The sequence below is a fragment of the Glycine soja genome, chromosome 9 (assembly GCF_004193775.1).
Source record: "Glycine soja cultivar W05 chromosome 9, ASM419377v2, whole genome shotgun sequence".
Lineage (NCBI taxonomy): Eukaryota > Viridiplantae > Streptophyta > Magnoliopsida > Fabales > Fabaceae > Glycine > Glycine soja.
In genome coordinates, this window is record NC_041010.1 from 47,702,300 (window position 1) to 47,724,065 (window position 21,766).

Consider the following 21,766-nt stretch of genomic DNA (forward strand, 5'->3'; position numbering starts at 1 on the left):
AGCTGCAGGATCCAGAGTTGCTACTGAAAGCATGTTGTTTCGGCCTCGCAATTACCAAACCGCCTCATACGAGTCATATCTGTGACATTAATTATACACTTTTGATATTTTTCGTTATTAATTGCTCGACGGAGAACAGAGCATAGGATGGAAAATTGGACAGAACATGAAAGAGTATTTCATCGATCCATAAAGATGGAAAATTGGAGAGAACATGAAAGAGTATTTCATCGATCCATAAAAATGGAAAAATTAAAGTTAATACTTTTACATATATAAAGATTAAATTGTCCCTTGATAAAAAAAAATATATTAAATTGTCCTTATTTATCATACTGTTATTCTGTATTAGTTAAGGATATTTATGTCATTTAATATATATGCAAACTAAAAAATAGATAAATTTCCTTTCTTTAGTCTTCCAGCTGATTCAGACCTTGAATAAGTAGCATTATCCTATTTTATGAAGATAGCAAATTAAATTGAAGCAACGGATGGAGTTGATAAATTAAGCACAGGGACAAATGAGATCCTGCGGAAAATGTAGGACCACCCCTTCAATCATGGCCCCTATTTGATTACGATACAAACCTAATTAAATTAATATTTTCTTTTTTGTTTTTTTTATTACCAACATATATATACTCTTATTAATACCGGCAACTTAATGTATTTTAAATTCTTTAAAATAATAATTATTGATTATATTATTTCATTTTAGTCTTTGACGTATACTGTTAGTGCAGATATCAAATACAAACATAATATAATATTGTTGCAAATGCAACATGAGCCAGAATCCTCTCTTCACAGAAGAAAGCCCTACAAGCTAACCCTCACATAGCTCAAAATTGCTCGAAAATCCTCAAAACGAAAAAAAAATGTGAACTCAACGTTTAAAAAAGTATCACGTTTATTTTTCAACAGTATCACGTTCTCATTCATTTTTTTTTGGGGTTTGTCTTCCTCTATATATATATATATATATATATATATATATATATATATATATATATATATATATATATATATTCACATGGCTTTAAAAAGGTTTCAAGACCATTAAAGCTAATTGAAGACTCAACGTTTAAAAAAGAAATGTATCATTCAAATGTCATATTTAAAATAATTGATTTAAAGTTATGAAGACATTAAATCAAATAAAAAGCTTCTGTTCAACACATGATTGTCAGACCCGGTCCGGACCGGACAGTTCAACCATAAACCGGGGGCCTGTTCGATTGGTTTAAGCTTCAAAACCTGTGTGCTGTTGAACCGGAGAAACTGATCAAGAACTGGAAAAACTGTTAAAAATCGGCGATTATGACGGTTCCACAAAAAATCACAATTTTAAAAAAGGATTGCTGATTGATTTTATTTATTGTTGTTGTTAATAAATTTATTTATTACTGTTGAACTTAAATATTATTATGATATATATTTATTTTTGTTGTATGTTATAGCTTATAATGACACTTTAAAGTGAAGTTAAAATTTTCGCATTATAAATTTATGCCTATTATGTTATTTTATGTTTAATATTATATATATATATATATATATATATATATATATTTAAAAAAAATAATATTTTACTAAAACTGATTCACTCCCTTTAAACCTTGAACTTTTAATCAGTGTGTTCACCAATTCAGTAACGGTTAAACAATAAAATGTTTAAATGTTTAAAACAAAATTAAAAGCATATAATACAATTTAAAAAATATATATATCCTTATTTAATGTTCCATTGTACTTCAAATAAAATTGTTATTGAAAAAGAATACATCTAAAACCAACAAATAAGATAATTTACCAACTATATAACATTTTGTAATAAGATGTAAAATTTGTTATAATATAGTTGATTGATATTGTTATTAGCTTGTAAATAAAGCAGAGGTGGATCTTAATTGATTGAAGAAGAGAATTCTAGATTTTTTGTTTTGTTATTTATAGAATAGAGAGGTGGTTATTTGTGGCAATTGAAGTTGGAGGTGGTGGTGACGCCTGTCCCGACCCCAACCTGCCACACTTATAAAACCTTTTCCTCACACACCGACACCCCCACATTTTTATTTTTTCATCTATACTTATACATATATCACTATCCCTCCCATCTCTATATTTTTCTATTCCCCTTCTTCTCTCTTTTTATTCACTTCCTCCACCATGCAAGCTATTATTATTTCTTTCCTTCTCATCATCACATCCCTGCTTTTCAGTTCTTTCTTTCTTCTTCTTTTCCCTTTCCTCCACTGCTGGCACCACCACAAGCACAAAAAATTGCCTCCTGGTTCCATGGGTTGGCCTTATCTAGGAGAGACCCTCAAGCTCTACACTCAAAACCCAAATTCCTTCTTCTCTAACCGACAAAAACGGTATCATATATATATTACTCATGCATGCCAATATGTACCTCTCCTCTCATATACTATACAAACACATTAAAAAAAAAAAAAAAAAGTACGTGAGTAAACAATTTAATTTAATATTCATGTAACTAATTTGATTGGGATCGAAGCTTGTTATAATAAATCATTAAAAGAAGTTTATAAAAGTGCATTTGGCAAAATCAATTAAGGATGTGTTTGATTCTCCGTTGAATCCAGCGTAACACCAATCTGACTGAAACATATTTATTTGAATTTGTGTTTGATGAGTCATGATTCTGGATTGTACGTGTAGGTATGGAGATATATTCAAGACAAACATATTGGGGTGTCCTTGTGTGATGATATCAAGCCCTGAGGCCGCTAGAATTGTGCTTGTGACTCAAGCACATCTCTTCAAGCCAACATACCCTCCAAGCAAAGAGAAGTTGATAGGGCCAGAGGCTGTGTTCTTTCAACAAGGTGCCTATCACTCCATGCTCAAGAGGTTGGTTCAAGCCTCTTTTTTACCCTCCACAATTAAGCACTCAGTCTCTGAGGTCGAGCGAATTGTCATCAAAATGGTGCCAACTTGGACCTACAAAACTATCAACACCTTGCAAGAGATGAAAAAGGTATCTCACATGACATAACTTAACTACATCTACACATATGTCGGTCAAAACTTTCAGAATTAACCATATCTTATCATATTAAGAGCACGCTACTTAGTCGGCTTCATGGTGGAAATTTGAATAATATGCATGAGCTAGCTTATAAATTTTAATCCTAGTTTGACTTTTGTGTACCAAGAAATATTAAGAATCACGATAAATATTAACTTCATTTTGGTTGGATTATAGTAGAAAGAGGAATAAGAAGAAAACGAAAATGTGATAAAAAAAAGTATTTATTTCATTATGTGGATTTAGAATCTCAATAAATTTTCTTGGTTTCATTTAATTAGTATGCATTTGAAGTAGCTGCAATCTCAGCCTTTGGGGAAATAAAGGAGCTTGAAATGGAAGAAATCAGGGAGCTCTATCGTTGCTTGGAGAAGGGATACAACTCTTATCCATTAAATGTTCCTGGAACTTCCTATTGGAAGGCAATGAAGGTATGTAAAATGTATTTCTTATTATCCTGTTTTGTATTTCTTGCCCTGTTTTTGCATAGTTTGTACATTTATTATTATTATGTAACCGAGGACTTGAATAATTATTGCAAATCGTTAGATAGTACGAATAATTTTGATACGAATTGATTACGAGAGATATTTCCGTACGAATCATTATGAGACAACGTGGCAGTATTTTATTTAGTTAAACAATAAGTTAAAACTTTTAAAAGAATAAAAATAAAAGCATAGAAGTGGGACAAAACCCACGGTGTTCATATACAGTTTTTGCTATAAAAAAATTCCGTACCATATAGCCTTTGCACAATTATTTTCAATCATTTGTGCATAATTAAAAGATCAATCTTAGTATTAAAAAAAAGACTAATCTATTTTTTCAACAAAGTGCTTTCGTAGTAATTCATTTACTAGCTACTATTACAGTTTATACCTGTATAATCATTTTCAGGTAGATTTTCACTAAAAGTCTAATTAACATTTTATTTAGTAACTTTTTTATCAGGGATATTAATTTGTTAGGAAGAAAAATTAAACTCAGCACTTATCTCTTCTTTCTTGGGGTTAAACTTTCAAATTATATGACAGTATTCTGTGTAACAGTATTATATGATCTTTAAATTCAACACCCTTTATATGAATGTAGGCAAGGAGGCATTTGAATGAGAGCATAAGGAGGATAATAGAGAGAAGAAAGGAAAGTTCAAATTATGGTGGGGGGCTATTGGGAGTTCTATTGCAAGCTCGAGGTGAGAAGAACAACAAGTACTATCAGCAGCTCACAGATTCTCAAGTTGCTGATAATCTCATTGGTGTCATCTTTGCTGCACATGACACCACAGCAAGTGCTCTAACATGGGTCCTCAAGTACTTGCACGACAACGCCAATCTATTGGAAGCTGTGACGGTCACACTTTTTCTCTCTTTCATTATTCAATTTTATTATCAATCAATTTACATTATGTCAAAATTAATCATCTTTCTATATCTTATTTACTCCTAATATTAATTATTATTCTCTCTCTCACTTAAAGTACATATGCCCCCCAAAGCTTGTCAAGTGATTATTATGGCTGATTTTGATTCTTTTCATTGTAAAATTTATTTTTTGCAGAAAGAACAAGAAGGAATAAAAAACAAACTAGCTATGGAAAATCGTGGACTTTCGTGGGATGATACCAGGCAGATGCCGTTCACTAGCCGGGTATATTAATTACTTTCTTGCTTGCTTTTAATCATTTAGTTTTCTTTTCTTTTCTTTGAAAAAAGAGTTGTTGATGATTTTGGTAAACATCAGATTAAATTTTAAATGACAAATAATGTCATCAATTTTGTCCACTAAAAAATCACTTGGAAGACATTAACTGACATTGACAAATTTGGTGTAACTATTTTTTTATCATTAATTTGATATTACCATAAATAGGAAAAATTAAATATTTGACGCTCTTTCCATTTTTTTATTTGACTACTTTTAGAAGATTTTTTTTTGACAGAATATTTGTATTCATACCTAGAAGTTCAACATAATATTAAATATCACTTTTCAAACATACCTATTTTTATATAATTCTTGAATAATTTATATGTTTATGTTTATTATAAATAAAATAAAAAATAGTGGAGATTATATTAGAAAGTTAAAAATATTTTAAAATAAAAACACTAATTATATTTATTAATCTGTGTATTATCTTTTCAAATAAGATAAAAAGAAACAAAAGAAGTATGAAGTAAGTGGGAACAAAAATAGCTAGTTGTTTTTTTCTTTTCCTTTTTATTTTTTGTGGAAAGTATCGTTATGATAACTTCAGCTCATCTCCAAGGCCTGATTCAAATTAAATCTAGTTTTTTTTTTCTCATTTTTAAAAAATAAGAATTTAATTAATATCTCAATCAGGCATGATTAATTTTGTTAAATATTAGAAAGGTTGTGAAATAATTATAATACTACTAAACTGAATTTCATCAGGTGATCCAAGAAACACTGAGAAGTGCAAGCATTTTGTCATTCACATTCAGAGAAGCAGTAACAGATGTTGAGTTGGAAGGTTACACTATTCCAAAAGGTTGGAAGGTCCTTCCCCTCTTCAGAAGCATTCATCATTCTGCTGACTTCTTCCCTCAGCCAGAGAAGTTTGACCCTTCAAGATTCGAGGTAAAATATGCTGGAAATTTAACAATGAGTTTTAAATGATGATAACGGAGTATAAAATAAAATAACACTCATGCATATATATCCTTAACATATATGTGATGTCAAAACCCACTATTGCATTCTTTTTCTAATCTTATTGATGAATATCTCTCTCCTTTTACACATCCAACAACAAAATATATATCTCATTTATCTAACTTCATATATATATATACTACATTATAATAAGAATTCAAGCAATGATTTCGGGACCAGGGATTATATTTTATCTTTTACGTCAGAAACATAAGGTTATGAATGGTTAGAGATTATCCTGCTGTAAAGTCCCATTCGTTACCTATTTGAATCTTCCCCTTCTAAGGTGATTCAGTGTTTTTCACAATCTTGCGAGTATCAGAGGCACGTGATATAAATTTGTAGGGTAGTAGGATAATTAATTTATTTCTCTATCCTTTTTGCTCAACAGCAGACAAATATTGCTGCATATATGGTACTAGGACACATTTATATATATATATATATGAAAGAAAGAGGTGTTAAAGCCAAAGGGATATAGGTTTGACTAAGTTTATGTGATGCTGCAGGTGCCACCGAGACCAAACACATACATGCCTTTTGGAAATGGAGTCCACTCTTGTCCAGGCAGTGAGCTGGCTAAGCTTGAGCTTCTTGTCCTCCTTCATCATCTTACCCTTTCTTACAGGTATATATATATCAAACTTTTCTCACTTCTTAATATATAATATCATGATATATTAATAGTTATGTACTGTATAAAATAATTTTTATACCAGCATTCAGTCATAAATGACTATGCATGATATATTTATTAAATTTTATAATAATTAACTTAAAAATCATATCAATATATATATACATATATATAATTAAATAATAATATAATATCAATGCATAATTTTTTTTCACTAATAACATACATCTTATTCATCTGTATGACATAGTGACATTATCATTAAGGTAATTGTGTAGAAATTAGGGCTGAGACATATAACCACGAGCAAATAATGACTGAAATAAAAACTTTGTATAACTTAACCCTTCTTTGTAGGCATGATTATTGTGACCAATTATATAACACTTTCCGTTTATAGAGTTCATTACAAGCTAAGAATTGGGTCTTGCATGAACTTTTTTGCAAAATTAGTTTGTCAGCTACGATAGAGATCTCTCAATTGACCATTATATACAGAAGATTGATTGATTGATCATGGTGGTCCTAATTATATAGTGGTAGCTGCATGTTCCTTAATATATGGAAGTGGTCCTTTTTGACGCATTAAAAAAAAGGGTTTCTTTTAGAGTGTACATTCCAAAACATTATAGCTAGTGAACAAGTGAGTAGGGATTTCATCAATAACCATGTATCTCATACGTATATATACGTGGCACACATGCATGGTATTGTCGCCAAACGTATTCATAAGACTGTCGCACATGTAATTGCCTAACTTGTCATCATCCTAGCTTGAGAATATTAAAGAAAGTTCTTGCTAAATATAAATATGCAGGATAACTACAATAACATAAGTTTTTTTTATTATTAAAAAAGTATATTTCTCTTATTTTATATTAAAAAAGTATGTTACAAATTATACTTTGAAGTATTATTTTTACACATGATCACCCTCTGTTTTTTTAAATTAAAATCATCACGCACATTTCCCACTTTTATGTACAAATCATGCGTACATACAGTACCATAAAACATAACAAAATAAGGGAGCAATCAAGGACAAAAGTTAATTTTTTTAGAGATAATTTTTCCCTCAAATTTCTAAAAAAATAATAATTTGTGCAAAATAAGTTGAATCAAATGCCCACTAGATACAATTTTAATTAAAAAAAGGTGTAAATATAATTAACGTTAAACTCAAAGAAAATCGCTGTAAGTAGTTATCTTAAATAGGTAGTTGATTGCAAAGAACTCGCGTGTATGTCAAACAAATAGCCAACTTAAAAAAGTGTGAATTTTATATTTTCTCCTTGAAAGATATAATATAGTCCTTGTAAATAATATTATCGTAATATAGTCCCTTACTTATAATATGTGATATTAATTCAGGGCATATTTGGTGGGGTTATTTTTGGAGAAATAGTTGTTTAAATTCTCTTTAAAAAATTGGTAAAATTAATAGTAACAATCATATTGTGAAAGGAATAAAATAGAAAGAGAAAAAAAGCCATTTTGATGTTATTTTCTATTATGAAAAAACTATATTTATAAAATTTGTAAACATCAAATTAATAGTAACAATCATATTGTGAAAGGAATAAAAAAAATTATTCAATAAGAAAGCCTTCTCTTTTCATAACCACTTAATCAATGAATGTGACTTCACATTGATCTTTATTACTATCTGGGCCAATCAGGGTTAATTGTCCTTTAGTTTCCCAAGCAAACCTGGTCCAGAATTACTACTCATACTCAAAACTTCACACTCGTAGGACACACTCAATCATAGAATGGCACCTTAAAGGCTTAACAAAGTAGACGTGCTTTCTTTTTCAGAATGATCCCAAAGCAATGAAAAAAATCAGTATTAAGTTATCTAATTTTCATTTTTACGTCAAATATTAGATTTGGTTATAGGAAATTGTTAGGCGATACATCATCTACTCATAGGAAATTTAGTTTTGAAGAAGCTTTAACCTAACAATTTAAATTTTAGAAACGTCGGTGTTTGATATATGAGTTAATTTGGTGAATGAAAATATTATGGAAAGGGAATAGTGCCTTAGTTTAAGACAAAGATTATAGGTTTGCAAAACATTTAAATCATATAATTTGGCTTTTAATTATCTAAATACATGTACATATGTTTTATATATGAATGAATCACAAAAAAAATCAGTCCACGCAATTAGCTTGCTAGGGTTGATAAAATGAAAACAACACATGTGGATTGCCGCCAGTTCGATCTGAGAACCAAGACAAACTCCATAATGTTTAGCAGTCAAATTTCAATTAATAGAACAAGTTTTACTTGACACCACACGTAGCTCTGCACAATTACACACCACATCATCATATTTCACCTTGTCCTCATCACGGATATTAATTTGAATGTGACCCTGACCCACTTTACCCATTTTGCTCTTACATTCGAAACAATGTAACTACTATTTAGTTAGAGAATGTTAGAATATATGTGATGCCTGCATATTATATATAAGTACCATCACATTGACAAGATGGGTTTTTGTCAATTTGATGAAAGGTAATGGTTATTGTATAATCATATCCACAACAATAAAAGAATTTAATTAGAATCTATTTATTAACAGTACTTTAAAAGAAAAATCTAGTAGTAGTATATAAATATTTTTTATATTATTATTTAATCTTGTACGATCAAATTAATTAACTATTTTAAATTATTTTGGTAGTGTTTTAAACTTAATAAAGATTAGGTCATGAACATGATTTAAGGCCAAGATGGACAATATTGATCCAGTAGTTTGTCTTTATCTATATATTTCTTGGATATCCTTATAAAAGTCTTGTATTTGGGTTAGAGTACTTCTTGTACTTTGTTTATTAATGAAGTTTTACTTGTATATAAAAAAAGAACTCTATAAATAAAATACAAAATATAAGCTTCTAATTTGTCAGAGTCAGTTACAATTTAGGAATTGATAAAAAAAAAAAAAAAGACGTATATGACACCAATTCTGATGATTTGGAAGAACACGGACTATTTGCCAAAAATGTCAAAGTTCAAACAGATTTAGTCTTAATTTGTAAGTGCTCATCCTCATTTTTTTATGGTTGATTTAGGTGGCAAGTTGTGGGAAATGAAGATGGAATTCAATATGGTCCTTTTCCAGTGCCCAAACATGGGTTACCAGTGAAGATAACCCCGAGGAACAAGATATTTACGTGAAGTTGGAAACTTTAATTAGACCCATTGAGAATGAACCCAGAACATGTTAAGAAAGTGGGGCCAAAGCAATTTGTCCCCTCTCAAGATAATGAAGATTATTATTTTTTTTCTTTTTTCATTTTGTTGTAGAGGTAAAAAGATTCCTCTCACATTTATATAGGCTCTATATGAGATGAATCTAGCTAGCTACCTCTGATTACACTCTGCATGTTTGTGCAGGAAAAAAAATGTACAAGAAAATAAAATATTCAAAATTGGAATATGTGAATGCTGAATGTATAATTGAATTTATGTTTTGATTGAAGAATAAAGATAAGTTTGTAGATTATATATGCCAGAATATTTGACATTATCTTAAGTACTTCATTTGATTCTATAGTGCCCAAAAATTTTCATTGGTCCTTGCATGATCTATGTGGACTTGAGAATCTATTCAGTATTGGATCCAATCAATCAATGTGGCTATGGATAAGGTAAATATATGGTGTAAGGCTTTAACTGACAACAAACTAGGTAGAAACTTGATTAGGCCAGATCCACATACACACACGTGGCATGATTTGATTGGTGATGTTATTAGTACACGTGGGCCGTGTTTGAACACCAAAAAATAGCCTGCGTGGCCAAATTACCATGTTGTAAAGGATTCGTTGCATGTGGAAATGGGAGACAAATTAAGCCTAACATGTTAAAATCTCACCTTGTCATCCCATTGGAAAAAAAAAAGAAAGAAGAAGAAAAAACTTAGTTTTGTTGAACTAGAAATCAGCACTCCACAAACACATTGTATGGACCCAAATAATCTTCCAATTGCATTCTGAGATAAGATGCTATGCTCTGTCTCATGTTAACATTCATGATAAGCTATGAAAGATCCGTGATTTTCAAACAACCTCGACCCTTTGCATTTTCTATTATTTTGCGGATCTTCAGACAACTTACTATCAAATCAAACTGTTCTTATATTAAGCCCCCAAGCACACTGTCTGCTCCTATCAAGATGCCAGGTTGTAATATATAAAAGAAGTACAATAAATGTCCATGAATTTGTCTGTTTTAAAGTGAGATTCACTTTAAAACAAAGTTGAATAGTTATAATCATCAATTGCAAATTAAATCAGTAAATATTAATGGATAGTTTTCAATCAATTATTATAATTACTTTACAAAATTTTAGTACAACTCAATTTTGAAAAAGTAGTGTCAATATAATGGATCGATATCATTATTTATTAATTAGTGAATATCAACTTATTTAATCGACTGGAATATTACAATGAAGCGTGGTTAATTTTTTTTAATAAAAAGGTTGGTCATGCAAAAGCATCACAACAAGTGAACATAACCTATAACTACGAAGATCATTCCTTTCACTAATAGAATCTGACATCAAGTCCCACCAAGTGAACTCTTATGAATGCATACCATGATTTGCCAACTTTTTTTGTCAGCTAAAAAAATTGTCAACTACAAATAAGTTTGTGGATTTCAGTAGTTGGCTTTACCTAACCCTACCTCGTTTGTTGTATATATCCTTTCTTTTTTGCATTGTTTTTGTTTAATATAAATATGACATTGTTTTTTTTTTCTATTTTGCAACATATTTTAAAATTAAAGTTAAAAATTAACAACTAAACACTAAAATAGATTTTGATTTTACAAAATTTCAAAACTACAAACAGAAAATCATCTAAACGGGACAGCTGAGGAAGAGAGTTTTGAACATAATTGTTTGTTGTAAAAAAAATTATGATGTCTACCAATAAATAAATAAATATATATATATATATATATAAAATCAAGAAAACTATGATAAATTTGAATAATTCCATTATCCCCAAATAATCATAAAGTGAAATCGTTGAGATTTTATACCCTCCCATTATGTTGAGAATATATTAAGTTAAACTATTCTTTATCCTATATATGTGGTGTATATATATAAGTGACCAAAAAGGTTTTTTTATTGAAAAAAATATTAATTTTATCATAAACACAAAATTATTTAATTTTTAAATAATGTAAAATATTTAAGATAGTATATTTTAACTTCATTAGGCATTTGATGTAAAAGATAAAAAAATAAATTAAAAGAAATTGATGGTGATATAATATCAATGTAGAATAATCTTACAGTATTAATATAACAGTAAAAATCAATAAACTTAACCTATATCATAATTTGTTATTAAAAATAGTGTAAAATTATTTTAAATTATGCTCTGTCTAGCCTATTTTCTCAAATTAAACAGTCTTTATATAAAAACTAATATTTTACTTTTGAAAATTGAATCTAATACTAACATATTTGGTTTCACATTTCAGATATAATTTTTTACATTTTAGATATAATTTTCATAAGTTAATAAATATAGCTTTCACATCTTAAACGTTTCTCAATAAGTTTCCAAACACGCACTACAACGTGAAGGTTATCGACTGGGAGTGATGTAAAATGGACTAGTTCATTTTTTTTTTAAAGAAACTACTATAAAATGAAAATATAATTAAAATTTATTTTGTCATAAACTAAAAATTATTTAATCTTTAACTAATTAAAAATATTTAAGAAAGTATATTTAACTCTGATGCAAAATATGGAAATCAAGAAAATAAATAAATTATATGAATCAATTATTAATTTAATATACTGTATAAATTTTTTTTATAAACGACTATAATGTTTAATGCTTCAACTATTGAACGTGGTGACTTGAGGCTTCTAGGGTAAAAAGACTGTTCTAAGTTTTCATTTAATATATAGCTAGAGTTGTTATGTGCAAAGCTATCTTATTTTACATTTGCTTTAACTGTTGAATAAATTGCTTTTCAAGGATTTAATATACTTATTTGCATGATTTAATAAGTTTAGAAAGTGAATTGTTAGGTTTTGAATTCCATGGATTTACCGAACCTCACTAATATAGTTTAAGGGAGTTCCTTGCATTTTAGCCTTTTCTTTAACCAGAATACACAAGCATTGATGTGAATATGAGGCTAACATATTCGACAATATTGGCGTAATATTCCGTGTAATGCATGGGTGTTGAATTTATAATTTATAATTTTTTTATATTATTATTATATTTTATAATATATTTATCAATTATTTTTAAATTTTTATATATGTTAATATATATATATATATATATATATATATATATATATATATATTACATTATAAGTTTTTTATTTAATTTTTTTCTTAAAAAAATTAAATATGAAATTATGCCTAGGGATGACAATGGACGGAGTGTCTCATCAGATAGATATTTGTTGTGTGTTCACTCATTAGTATCCATTAACCAGATATGCGTGGATTTTTTTAATATCCATAGGTACGCATTTATATTTTTATAAAAATAAAAAATTGTTTAAATTTATTTAATTATATTTTTAGTCCATAAACTTTTTAATATTTATTATTTTTGTTCATTAAACTTTACGAAAACTGACCAACGTCTTTGAATTTTTTTTCGGTCCAATCTTTTCATTCTTTCCGTCTAATTTAACCATTAAATAATGATGTATCATTACTTTTATAATAATAATAATAATAATATTAAAAGTAATGATACATCTTCACTTAACTATTAAAATAAATAGAAAAGATCGGAAAAAAGTTTAAAAATATTGATCAATTTTCACAAAATTTAAGAAACAAAATCATAAATATAAAAAAATTTAGAAACTAAAAATAAAACTAACCCTTAAAAATATTTAACAGAGATTTTTAATGTGTATTTACATGTAGTGAAAATACATGTACAATTGTATGCATTATATGCGAGTACCCACTAAAGATGCTAATTTAGTATCTAACGTGAACTTTATTAGCAAATATATGAAGGTATGAATTTCTTTGTCATTATGCATATTCTTTCTAACTAAATATGAAACATTTTACTATATATCTATTTTTTGTAATATCTTTAATTAAATGATAAATATATTTTTCTAAATTTAATAATTAAATGACTGGACATAAAAATATTAACAAATATTATATATTAAATTGATAACTATATTACTCGATTGAAATTTTAATTTATTAGAATAAGAATTTTTAAAAGTTATGATAATTCAGAATTTAAGATACATATTTAATTAGAATAAATATTGATTATATATTCCAATCAGTTTTTTCTATAAATAGTTTTTGTTAGAAAGTAAATAAAACTAAAAAAATAGAAAAGAGGGAGAAAAAAATCACATATATAGAATAAGTATAATGATATAGAAAATCTATTTGATTGAATTAAGTTTAAATTATTAAAATGATAGTTAATGTAATTTATTATAATAAATTTTAACTGGAAAAAATATAATAAATTTTGAAATTAAATATGTTTAATATATCTATTAATTATCAACAAAACACCAATTTATTAGTATTGGTTATTTTTTCATATATATAAATATATTTTTCATTTAATGTAGTTATCAATTCTTTTGAATATTACAATGTGATAATAATTTTTCTATATATTTTTTTTTATATAAGCTGTGACATGTATAAAATCTTTATACATAATGTATATTTTTCATGTATATCAATTCATAAAATACAAATTAATTGATGTATTAATATTGATTGATAATTAACTTATTAGTAATTAATTTATTAAAATGAATCTATTATATTAATGTTAATTGATTGCATTTAATTGTTAATTATATTTGTTTGAATTAAAAATAAAATAATCTCATTTAATATTTTTTGGAAGAAATAAATATAAGATTGACAGGTGACATCATCCCATAGGAAAAAAAGTCTTATTTTATTTTATATATATATAGAGTCTTGATAAGTATGCAAAGTGAACTATCCACAACATTCACAAAGTAAAAACTAAAATTGTCACCTTGAATGAATCTTATGTACCTAAACTAAGTTCAATGCTTAAAGCTTATGTATTTGAATGCTCGAAAGGTTTAGTACTTCCAAAAGGTTGCAATGCTCTTGTTATCTTCAGTGCAGATTCAACAACAGTAATAATAGAGTCCATTACCGTGCTTTGCAAATATGAGCACATCCTCATCAATGGAGTAAATTGCTTGCTTAATTTACTGCATTTCGATCACCCAGAATATCTGTTGCAGATGGTGGATATGTAGTGCTAGCTGGTATCACATCAGTGAGGGAAATTACACAAGAGGGAGTGGAGGCTGTTCTGAATTTCCGGTTAAGCTATGGCTACAGCATACAACCAATGTGCATGAGGCCACTATAGGAGCAGCCTGGCACTGACTAGAATATACCATTTGATTGGTGAGTGCTGCAAGTCCCGCCAATTGTTGTCGGTGATTGAGTCTGTGCAAGTTGAAGGGGAGGAAAAGAGTTAAGTACAGTTATCTAGCAGATCAGTCTCATTCCTTTTTTTTTTAATAATAAGTCATGATATATTAAAACTGAAAAGAGGCTGTGACAGCCCTCATATATCTACAGCATGCTGGATTTGAGAGGGAACCTCCTCAATCCAAACAGAATTTGTGAAAGAAAAAGCTAACTTAGCTAACAGGTCTGCAACTACATTACCTGTTCTTTTGGTGTGCCTTAAGTCAACTATTTGTCTATTTCTAAGTAAAACAGAACAAAAAATTAGTATAGTACAAAAAAAAATGGAAACAAAGACAAAAGGCTAGCAGAATAGTATAAAATTAGTATTACTTCTGTCTGGACTAATTTACAATGTGCCTACAGTTGCACTAACAGAGTTATAGATAATGAATGAAGCACTATTTGTCAAAATACAATTGAAGTTTTCAATTCAATGACTACAACTTATAACATTTCTTAAAAGAAGAAAAGAAAAACACAATTATTTTCTAGCCAATGCAGATAAACTAATAGTACAATCCTAAAGTGAAAACATATTTTCAAAGAATTTATAAATTTTTATACTCCCTATATCAAAAGTCGTTCAATTTAAAAGAATATTCATGAGCAGAATTAGAGATTTTACACTGTTTGTGTTTCTTTTGATTCCAATTCAGTACACAACTGAATGTTCTCCAGATCCATATACATATAAAGATAATAAACTGACTAATAACTTGTTAAAAATTTGATTAGCATCAAACTAATAAACCAAAGGAATATAGTGATCATAAACTTACTCATTTCATCAATCAACAGAATTTAAGAAGCCAATTGCTCTTACAGTTTTCAAAAAGTGATAGATCACCTGAACAAAAACAAAGTGAACATGAGCTAATAAATCTCTCTTAAGCAATTTAAATAGCAGTTTTGAACTTTAAATGTTGGTGTGTTTGGGAGGAGGAGGAGACCAAATAACTAATTTTTACAGTCATAGAAAGTTAAAAGTGCATTGTAGCAGTACCAGTCAAAGTCAACTGTCCCACATTTCAACTCAACTGCATAATCCAAGCTTTGACTGACCAGCACAGACTTATACTACTAAAATTCCACACTAACTAATAAATCATCATCTGGCATGTCCCCAGCCTTCTTCATTTTTGTATGTAGATCATGAAGTAAATGCCCCAGGGGCTCATATTGAGAGTGTGGTTTATCACCAACTACAAATACTTGCACTGTATTGCCAACTTCAATCCAACTACAACCTGGCTGCTTTTTTAACCCCATGTCCTTCATTCTCATCCTAACGTTTGCTGCTTCTTTCCATTTCCCTACTGAAGCATACATATTTGAAAGTAATGAATAGGTGCCTGCATTCTGTGGTTCAATTTTCAAAATTTTCTCTGCTACAAGCTTCCCAATATCAGCATTTCCATGCACATTACATCCAGCAAGGAGCGCTCCCCAAACAGTCAATGGCACCTCTTCCCCAAGCCCCTCAATGATATTGGAAGCTTCTTTCAGCCTTCCTGCACGACCACAAAGATCAACCAAACATGCATAGTGATCTTCTCTGAGTTGTATCGATCTGTTTTTCAGAATTTCATCAAAGTATTTAAACCCCTCCTCAACTAAACCAGTATGACTGCAAGCCGTCAGAAGTCCAACAAAGGTGACATCATTAGCACAAACACCTAATTCTTGCATTTCATTAAATAGATTAATTGCCTCCTTGCCATACCCATGGTGGGCATAGGCAGCAATCATGCCATTCCAAGATATCAAATCCCTTTGGCTCAATAACCCATCATCAAACATCTTCCTAGCAGTATGCAACTCACCACATTTCGAGTACATATTTATCAGCGCTGATACCACACATGTGCTATCCTGAAAAACTGTTTTACTTATCATTTGATGAATTTGTTGTCCCTCAGTAAGACCAGCTAAGTCACTACAAGCTCCTAACACAGTCACAAAAGTTCCAGTGTTGGGTTTTAACTCATTGGTAGCCAGCATTTTGATAAATACCCTCAATGCTTCTTCACTTAGCCCATGTTGCACATACCCCGTCATCATTGCAGTCCAAGTAATCACATTCTTCTCTTGCATTTCACCAAACAACTTCTCTGCACGATTTAACTCTCCATTTTGAATGAAACCTGTGATCATGGTATTCCACGAAGGCATGTCCCTCTCAGGCATTCTCTGAAACAACTGCAGAGCCTCATCCAACCTCCTGTTTTGAGCATAACCTGTGATCATTGCGTTCCAAGAAACCACATTCCGAACAGGCATCTGATCAAAGAGTGCCCGAGCATCCTCAACCCTCCCGTTTTTCGCCAAACCTGCAACCATAGTAGTCCACGAAACCACATCCCTATCCTTCATCTGATCAAAAAGCCTTTGTGCGTCCTCAATCCTCCCACATTGCACCAACGCCGTGATGATTGTGTTCCAAGAAACCACATTCCTCTCTGGCATTCTCCTGAACAAGCCCAAAGCCTGCTGGGTTAGGCCATTCCTCGCATACCCATCAACCATCGTGTTCCAAGACACAACATTCCTCAGTGGCATCTCGTAAAACAACCTCTCAGCTTCCTTAACTTGATTGAACTTGATGTACCCATTAACCATGGCTGTCCAAGTGACCACATTTTTCTTGGCATCCCATCTATCAAACAGCTTCCTGGCCTCCCTGATCATGCCACACTTTAAGTACCCAGTTATCATTGTGGTCCACAGACCAATGTCCCGTTCAGGCATTTCCTCAAACACCTTGCGTGCGTAATCGATTTCACCTTCCCGGCAGAGCCTGGAGATAAAGAGATTGCAGCGTTTCATTTCCGTGTGAAGATTGCTCGTGGATGCTAACCTGATTGTAATAACATTGCTGCTTAGTGATTTGGGAAGGTGCAACAAAGTGAATGATAAATGGTGTAGCAGCTTCTTCATCCTTCAACGATAGAGTAGGAATCATAATCAATAATATCATTAATAGGTGGCTGTGAATTTGTGATGTGAGCAACGCAAACTATAAACTATTGCAATGGCTTGGCTGTACATCGGAACCACCTCGGTGCTGACGTCAGCGTCCTCGTCCTAGTGTACGGACTCGAAGAACAGCACGACGCGGCCGGCGGAGTGGATGTCGCGGTCGCAGGCGAGGTAGAGCTATACATTTTTAGAGACTATTAAATAATAGGGTTAAATGCAACTTTGTTTTCCCTGTTTTTTTCATTTCCAAAATTTGGTCCTTTTTTATCATTTTATTTTAAAAAATTCACCATTTTAATTTTTTCATTTAAAAGGAGAGACATTTAGTCTTTTATTTAAAAAAAATTGTGATTTTAATTTCTCTATTTTAAAAAGTTCATAATTTTTGCCAAATTTTCAATTATGTCTATATTTTATTTCTTTTCTTTTGATCTAATTAAATCATAAATCTAATATATTCATTTAAGGTACTATTAAGAAATAATTTAATTCATTATAAAGTAATAAATAAAAAAATAAAAGATAAATAAAATTAAATATTAAACTAAAATTATAATTTTTTAAAATAAGGATCAAAATTATAGATTTTTAAAGTAAGAAGGTTAAATGTCTCGATTTTAAAATAGAATAAACAAAATTATGAATTAAGTAAAATAAGAAAATCAAAATTAGATTTAAACTTAAATGATAACGTACTAAAAAAATATTATTAATTATTATTTTTTAAGTTATAACTTTTAAAGGAATTATTATAAAAATAAATAAATAAATGTTAATAAATTATGATTAAATAATACTGCAAAGTTGTTTTACATTATTATTTTATAGACCATTTACTCTATTAGATGTGTTTAGAGTTATTGAGTCAATTGGTTTAAATTGTTTTTAAAAAAATTGTAAAATAAACGCTTCCTATAAAATAATTTAAACAAACATACCAAGAAAAACTGTAAATGATTTGTAAGTATTAATAGAACTTCTTAAGTGTTATTAATATTGTTTCTCCAATTAAAATTAGAGGATATAATTTTATTTCTAACAGAAAAAAAAACAAGACCAAAATATCAAGAAATTATATTTTTTTCTTATATTAACATAATAATATATTAAATTACAAAAATAGTAATAAGAGATTGTATAAATAATTTCAACTAAAATAGGGTTAAATAATTTTTTTAGGATATTATTGTAATTAAGACAATTATATTAGATGTTAGACACACTTTTTTATTTGACTTATTTTTACTAATTATATATCAACATTTAATCACATTATTTTAAAAAAAAAAACTCATGAAAGTCTTATTTTATCATCTTTTCTCTCGTTTGTCTTTTAGATTTATTGAATAGCATCCCCTACCCCGGCACTATCCTAATTCCTAAGTCATACCTTTAAAGTTGAAAGTCCTTTTTTTTTCAATTGATACAAAAGTTTAGGAAAGGAGTAATTGTTTTATGTTTAAGCTAAACTAAAACATGACACGAACAATGTATTCAATTAATTATTTCAACTAATTAATTTATAATTTGGTTGACTTGTTAACAAACATTTTACCAAAATAAAACTTTTTAGTAAGCGAATTATTTTAACCTCAACATTTTAAAAAATCATGTATTCCTCATTTAATATAATATTATTTATTTAATAAAATTCCTTAAATTAAGTTATCAATTTTAATTATTATGATATTTATTTTACCTTTAAGAAAACATTTAATCTTCAAATAAAAAATTTATAAGAATTAAAAATGAATTAAAAATCTAAAACTATATAATTATATAAAATATACTTTATTTACACAATAAAAAATAATTATATAAAAAATATAAAAATATGTATTTTTATATTTATCAATTAATTCAAAATTTAATTTTATCAAATATTTTTAATTTAATAATTACATTAATAGATTTCAACTAAAAATTAAAAATTTGTTTATTTGATGAGAAAAAAGATTATGCACGTAAAAAGAATAAAAAGAATTATTTTACTTATGTATTATAAGTTTATTAACTTTTAAAATTATTATTTTAAAGTAATTGAAATGATAATCTATGATTAAATAATATTATAAAATTATTTTATATTATTAATATATAAACATTAAATTTTTATCGTATACTATTATTTTAGTGCTTACAATTTGTAGGATGATATCGAGATTATTAGAATATTCATGTGAAACCATTCTCATATATGTTGTTTATTGAACTATTAACATGATAATTTAAGTTTAATTTTTAGTTGGTTGTGATTTAAATTTAAATTTAATTTAACTTGAAAACTTGGAATTGTGTTATTTTCTAGTACCTTAAATATACACATCTTATACACATTCTGAATTGTTGAATAAGATCCTAATTTTTTCTTCTCTATACTGTTCACATGCTAAATTCCCATTCCCGTGAATGCATTTCCTTCATACAAAGCTATATGTTTGACTACAAAGTACAAACTATTGATAAGGCACATGGAGACATCCTGTTTCCAATCACTATTAGCTATATATATAATTCCAATGAAGCTTAAAAGCAATATCTGTTCTGTTGCGTATGCAACATAAACATTTCCAGTTATTCTTTTTTAGTAATTATTCCTCAAATTGTTGGATAACATAGCGACAAAGAAATCCACTTGCAGACAGCTAGATATACATTGAATCATGAAATTTCTTTCTTAATTACAATTATATGGCATATAAAATAAAGCATACAAGCAATTCAATTGCTTTTATTTTTAGTCCAAACTTATTTTCAATTGAATGCAAATCTGTGTAAAATGGTAACTCTCAGGGTGGAATAGACAATATGTTCAATTATATTAATTGCACATTCACAATGTAGTTTATTTGAAACAATCAAAGAATAAAAATAATGGTTAACAATCTAAGTAAATTTAATTAAGAGATAAAGGGTTTTGAGCTAGTTGACTTGTTTGTGTCATTGGTATATTGGGGTTCCCACCAAGTTTTTCTATTATTTGGTAAGAATGTTAAGAAGCAAAACCCTTGTGTGGATCAAACGTCTGAACATGCACTCCAACTCCACCTCAAGACCTTCTATAGCCATCCTAACCCCTGCTAACCTTTTGTTTGCACTTTGAAGCACCATGGCATCATAATAGATCATATCATCTGAGCAATAATGCAAACTCACACGCACAAGCTTTGATGTGAAGAAAGACCTTAATTTCCTTGATTTTGTATCCAACCAAGGTGAGGAAACAAGGGACAAAAGTGATTCCACAATGGAAATGCTGGTCATTCTTACTTCTCTTAGCACATCAACAACCAATACTAGCTTTTGCTCATTAATTGGAGGGTGCATTGTGGCGGTTTGACTCTTCATACCCTTCAACCACTTCAATGTTTCTTTCTTCAGTTTCTTCCTATAGCAATTGTAGGCTTCGATTTTTTCCTCAATTCCTGGATCACCAATGCTTGCTCTATGCAAAGTGAACTGAAGTTCTTGGAGGTGCTCTTTTACTAGCAAGAGAACATCTTTTGAGATGCCACACACCTCCAACATCCTCAGAGATGACTCTGACACATCATCAAACCATTTTTCTTCTCTTTGATGGACAAGTGCTTGTTGAACCATTGGTGAATGGAGAAGGTTGTTTGCTGAATTGTGCAAGTCTTTAAGGGCAACAAAATCAAGGGGTGCCATAACTTAAGTGGAACAAATAAAAGGGTTTGCACTATGTGAGAAAAATCAAGGCTAGTAGAAAGCTTTTTCTTCTCTTTTTTTTTTTTTTTTTATCAAGTCAAGGCTAGAAAGCTAGTACTATGGTATAGACTCCTAGGGTGCTTCAAAGGGTTTATATATACAATAGTAAAGCTTGAAAAAATCATTTTAATTAGATCTAAGATTCAG

At 29.1% G+C, this 21,766-nt stretch overlaps 3 protein-coding genes across 3 annotated transcripts; 1 reads left to right on the top strand and 2 right to left on the bottom strand.

The window, feature by feature from the left end:
• Window positions 1-2,040: 2,040 nt before the first annotated feature.
• On the top strand, window positions 2,041-9,898 carry LOC114425369 (abscisic acid 8'-hydroxylase 2). The gene is made up of 8 exons (XM_028392283.1): window positions 2,041-2,381; window positions 2,689-3,007; window positions 3,340-3,489; window positions 4,154-4,414; window positions 4,622-4,711; window positions 5,480-5,665; window positions 6,250-6,368; window positions 9,465-9,898. The coding sequence occupies exons 1-8, from the start codon at window positions 2,173-2,175 to the stop codon at window positions 9,568-9,570; spliced, it is 1,440 nt and encodes a 479-aa protein (XP_028248084.1). The 5' UTR covers window positions 2,041-2,172; the 3' UTR covers window positions 9,571-9,898.
• A 4,434-nt stretch (window positions 9,899-14,332) lies between these two features.
• On the bottom strand, window positions 14,333-18,099 carry LOC114425774 (pentatricopeptide repeat-containing protein At2g35030, mitochondrial-like). The gene is made up of 4 exons (XM_028392731.1): window positions 15,915-18,099; window positions 15,691-15,758; window positions 15,110-15,150; window positions 14,333-14,884 (listed from the first exon to the last, which is right to left on the bottom strand). The coding sequence occupies exon 1, from the start codon at window positions 17,846-17,848 to the stop codon at window positions 15,992-15,994; it is 1,857 nt and encodes a 618-aa protein (XP_028248532.1). The 5' UTR covers window positions 17,849-18,099; the 3' UTR covers window positions 14,333-14,884; window positions 15,110-15,150; window positions 15,691-15,758; window positions 15,915-15,991.
• Window positions 18,100-20,866: 2,767 nt separating this feature from the next.
• On the bottom strand, window positions 20,867-21,559 carry LOC114368573. Its single transcript, XM_028325785.1, has one exon. The coding sequence runs from the start codon at window positions 21,557-21,559 to the stop codon at window positions 20,867-20,869; it is 693 nt and encodes a 230-aa protein (XP_028181586.1).
• Between the last annotated feature and the right edge of the window lie 207 nt (window positions 21,560-21,766).

Bases quoted from the DNA above. Each gene is read 5' to 3' on its own strand.
- LOC114368573 (XM_028325785.1), bottom strand. From the start codon at position 21,559: ATGGCACCCCTTGATTTTGTTGCCCTTAAAGACTTGCACAATTCAGCA.
- LOC114425774 (XM_028392731.1), bottom strand. From the start codon at position 17,848: ATGAAGAAGCTGCTACACCATTTATCATTCACTTTGTTGCACCTTCCC.
- LOC114425369 (XM_028392283.1), top strand. From the start codon at position 2,173: ATGCAAGCTATTATTATTTCTTTCCTTCTCATCATCACATCCCTGCTT. The intron at 3,490-4,153 runs GTATGTAAAATG...ATATGAATGTAG, and splicing joins CCTATTGGAAGGCAATGAAG to GCAAGGAGGCATTTGAATGA. The intron at 4,415-4,621 runs GTCACACTTTTT...TATTTTTTGCAG, and splicing joins ATCTATTGGAAGCTGTGACG to AAAGAACAAGAAGGAATAAA.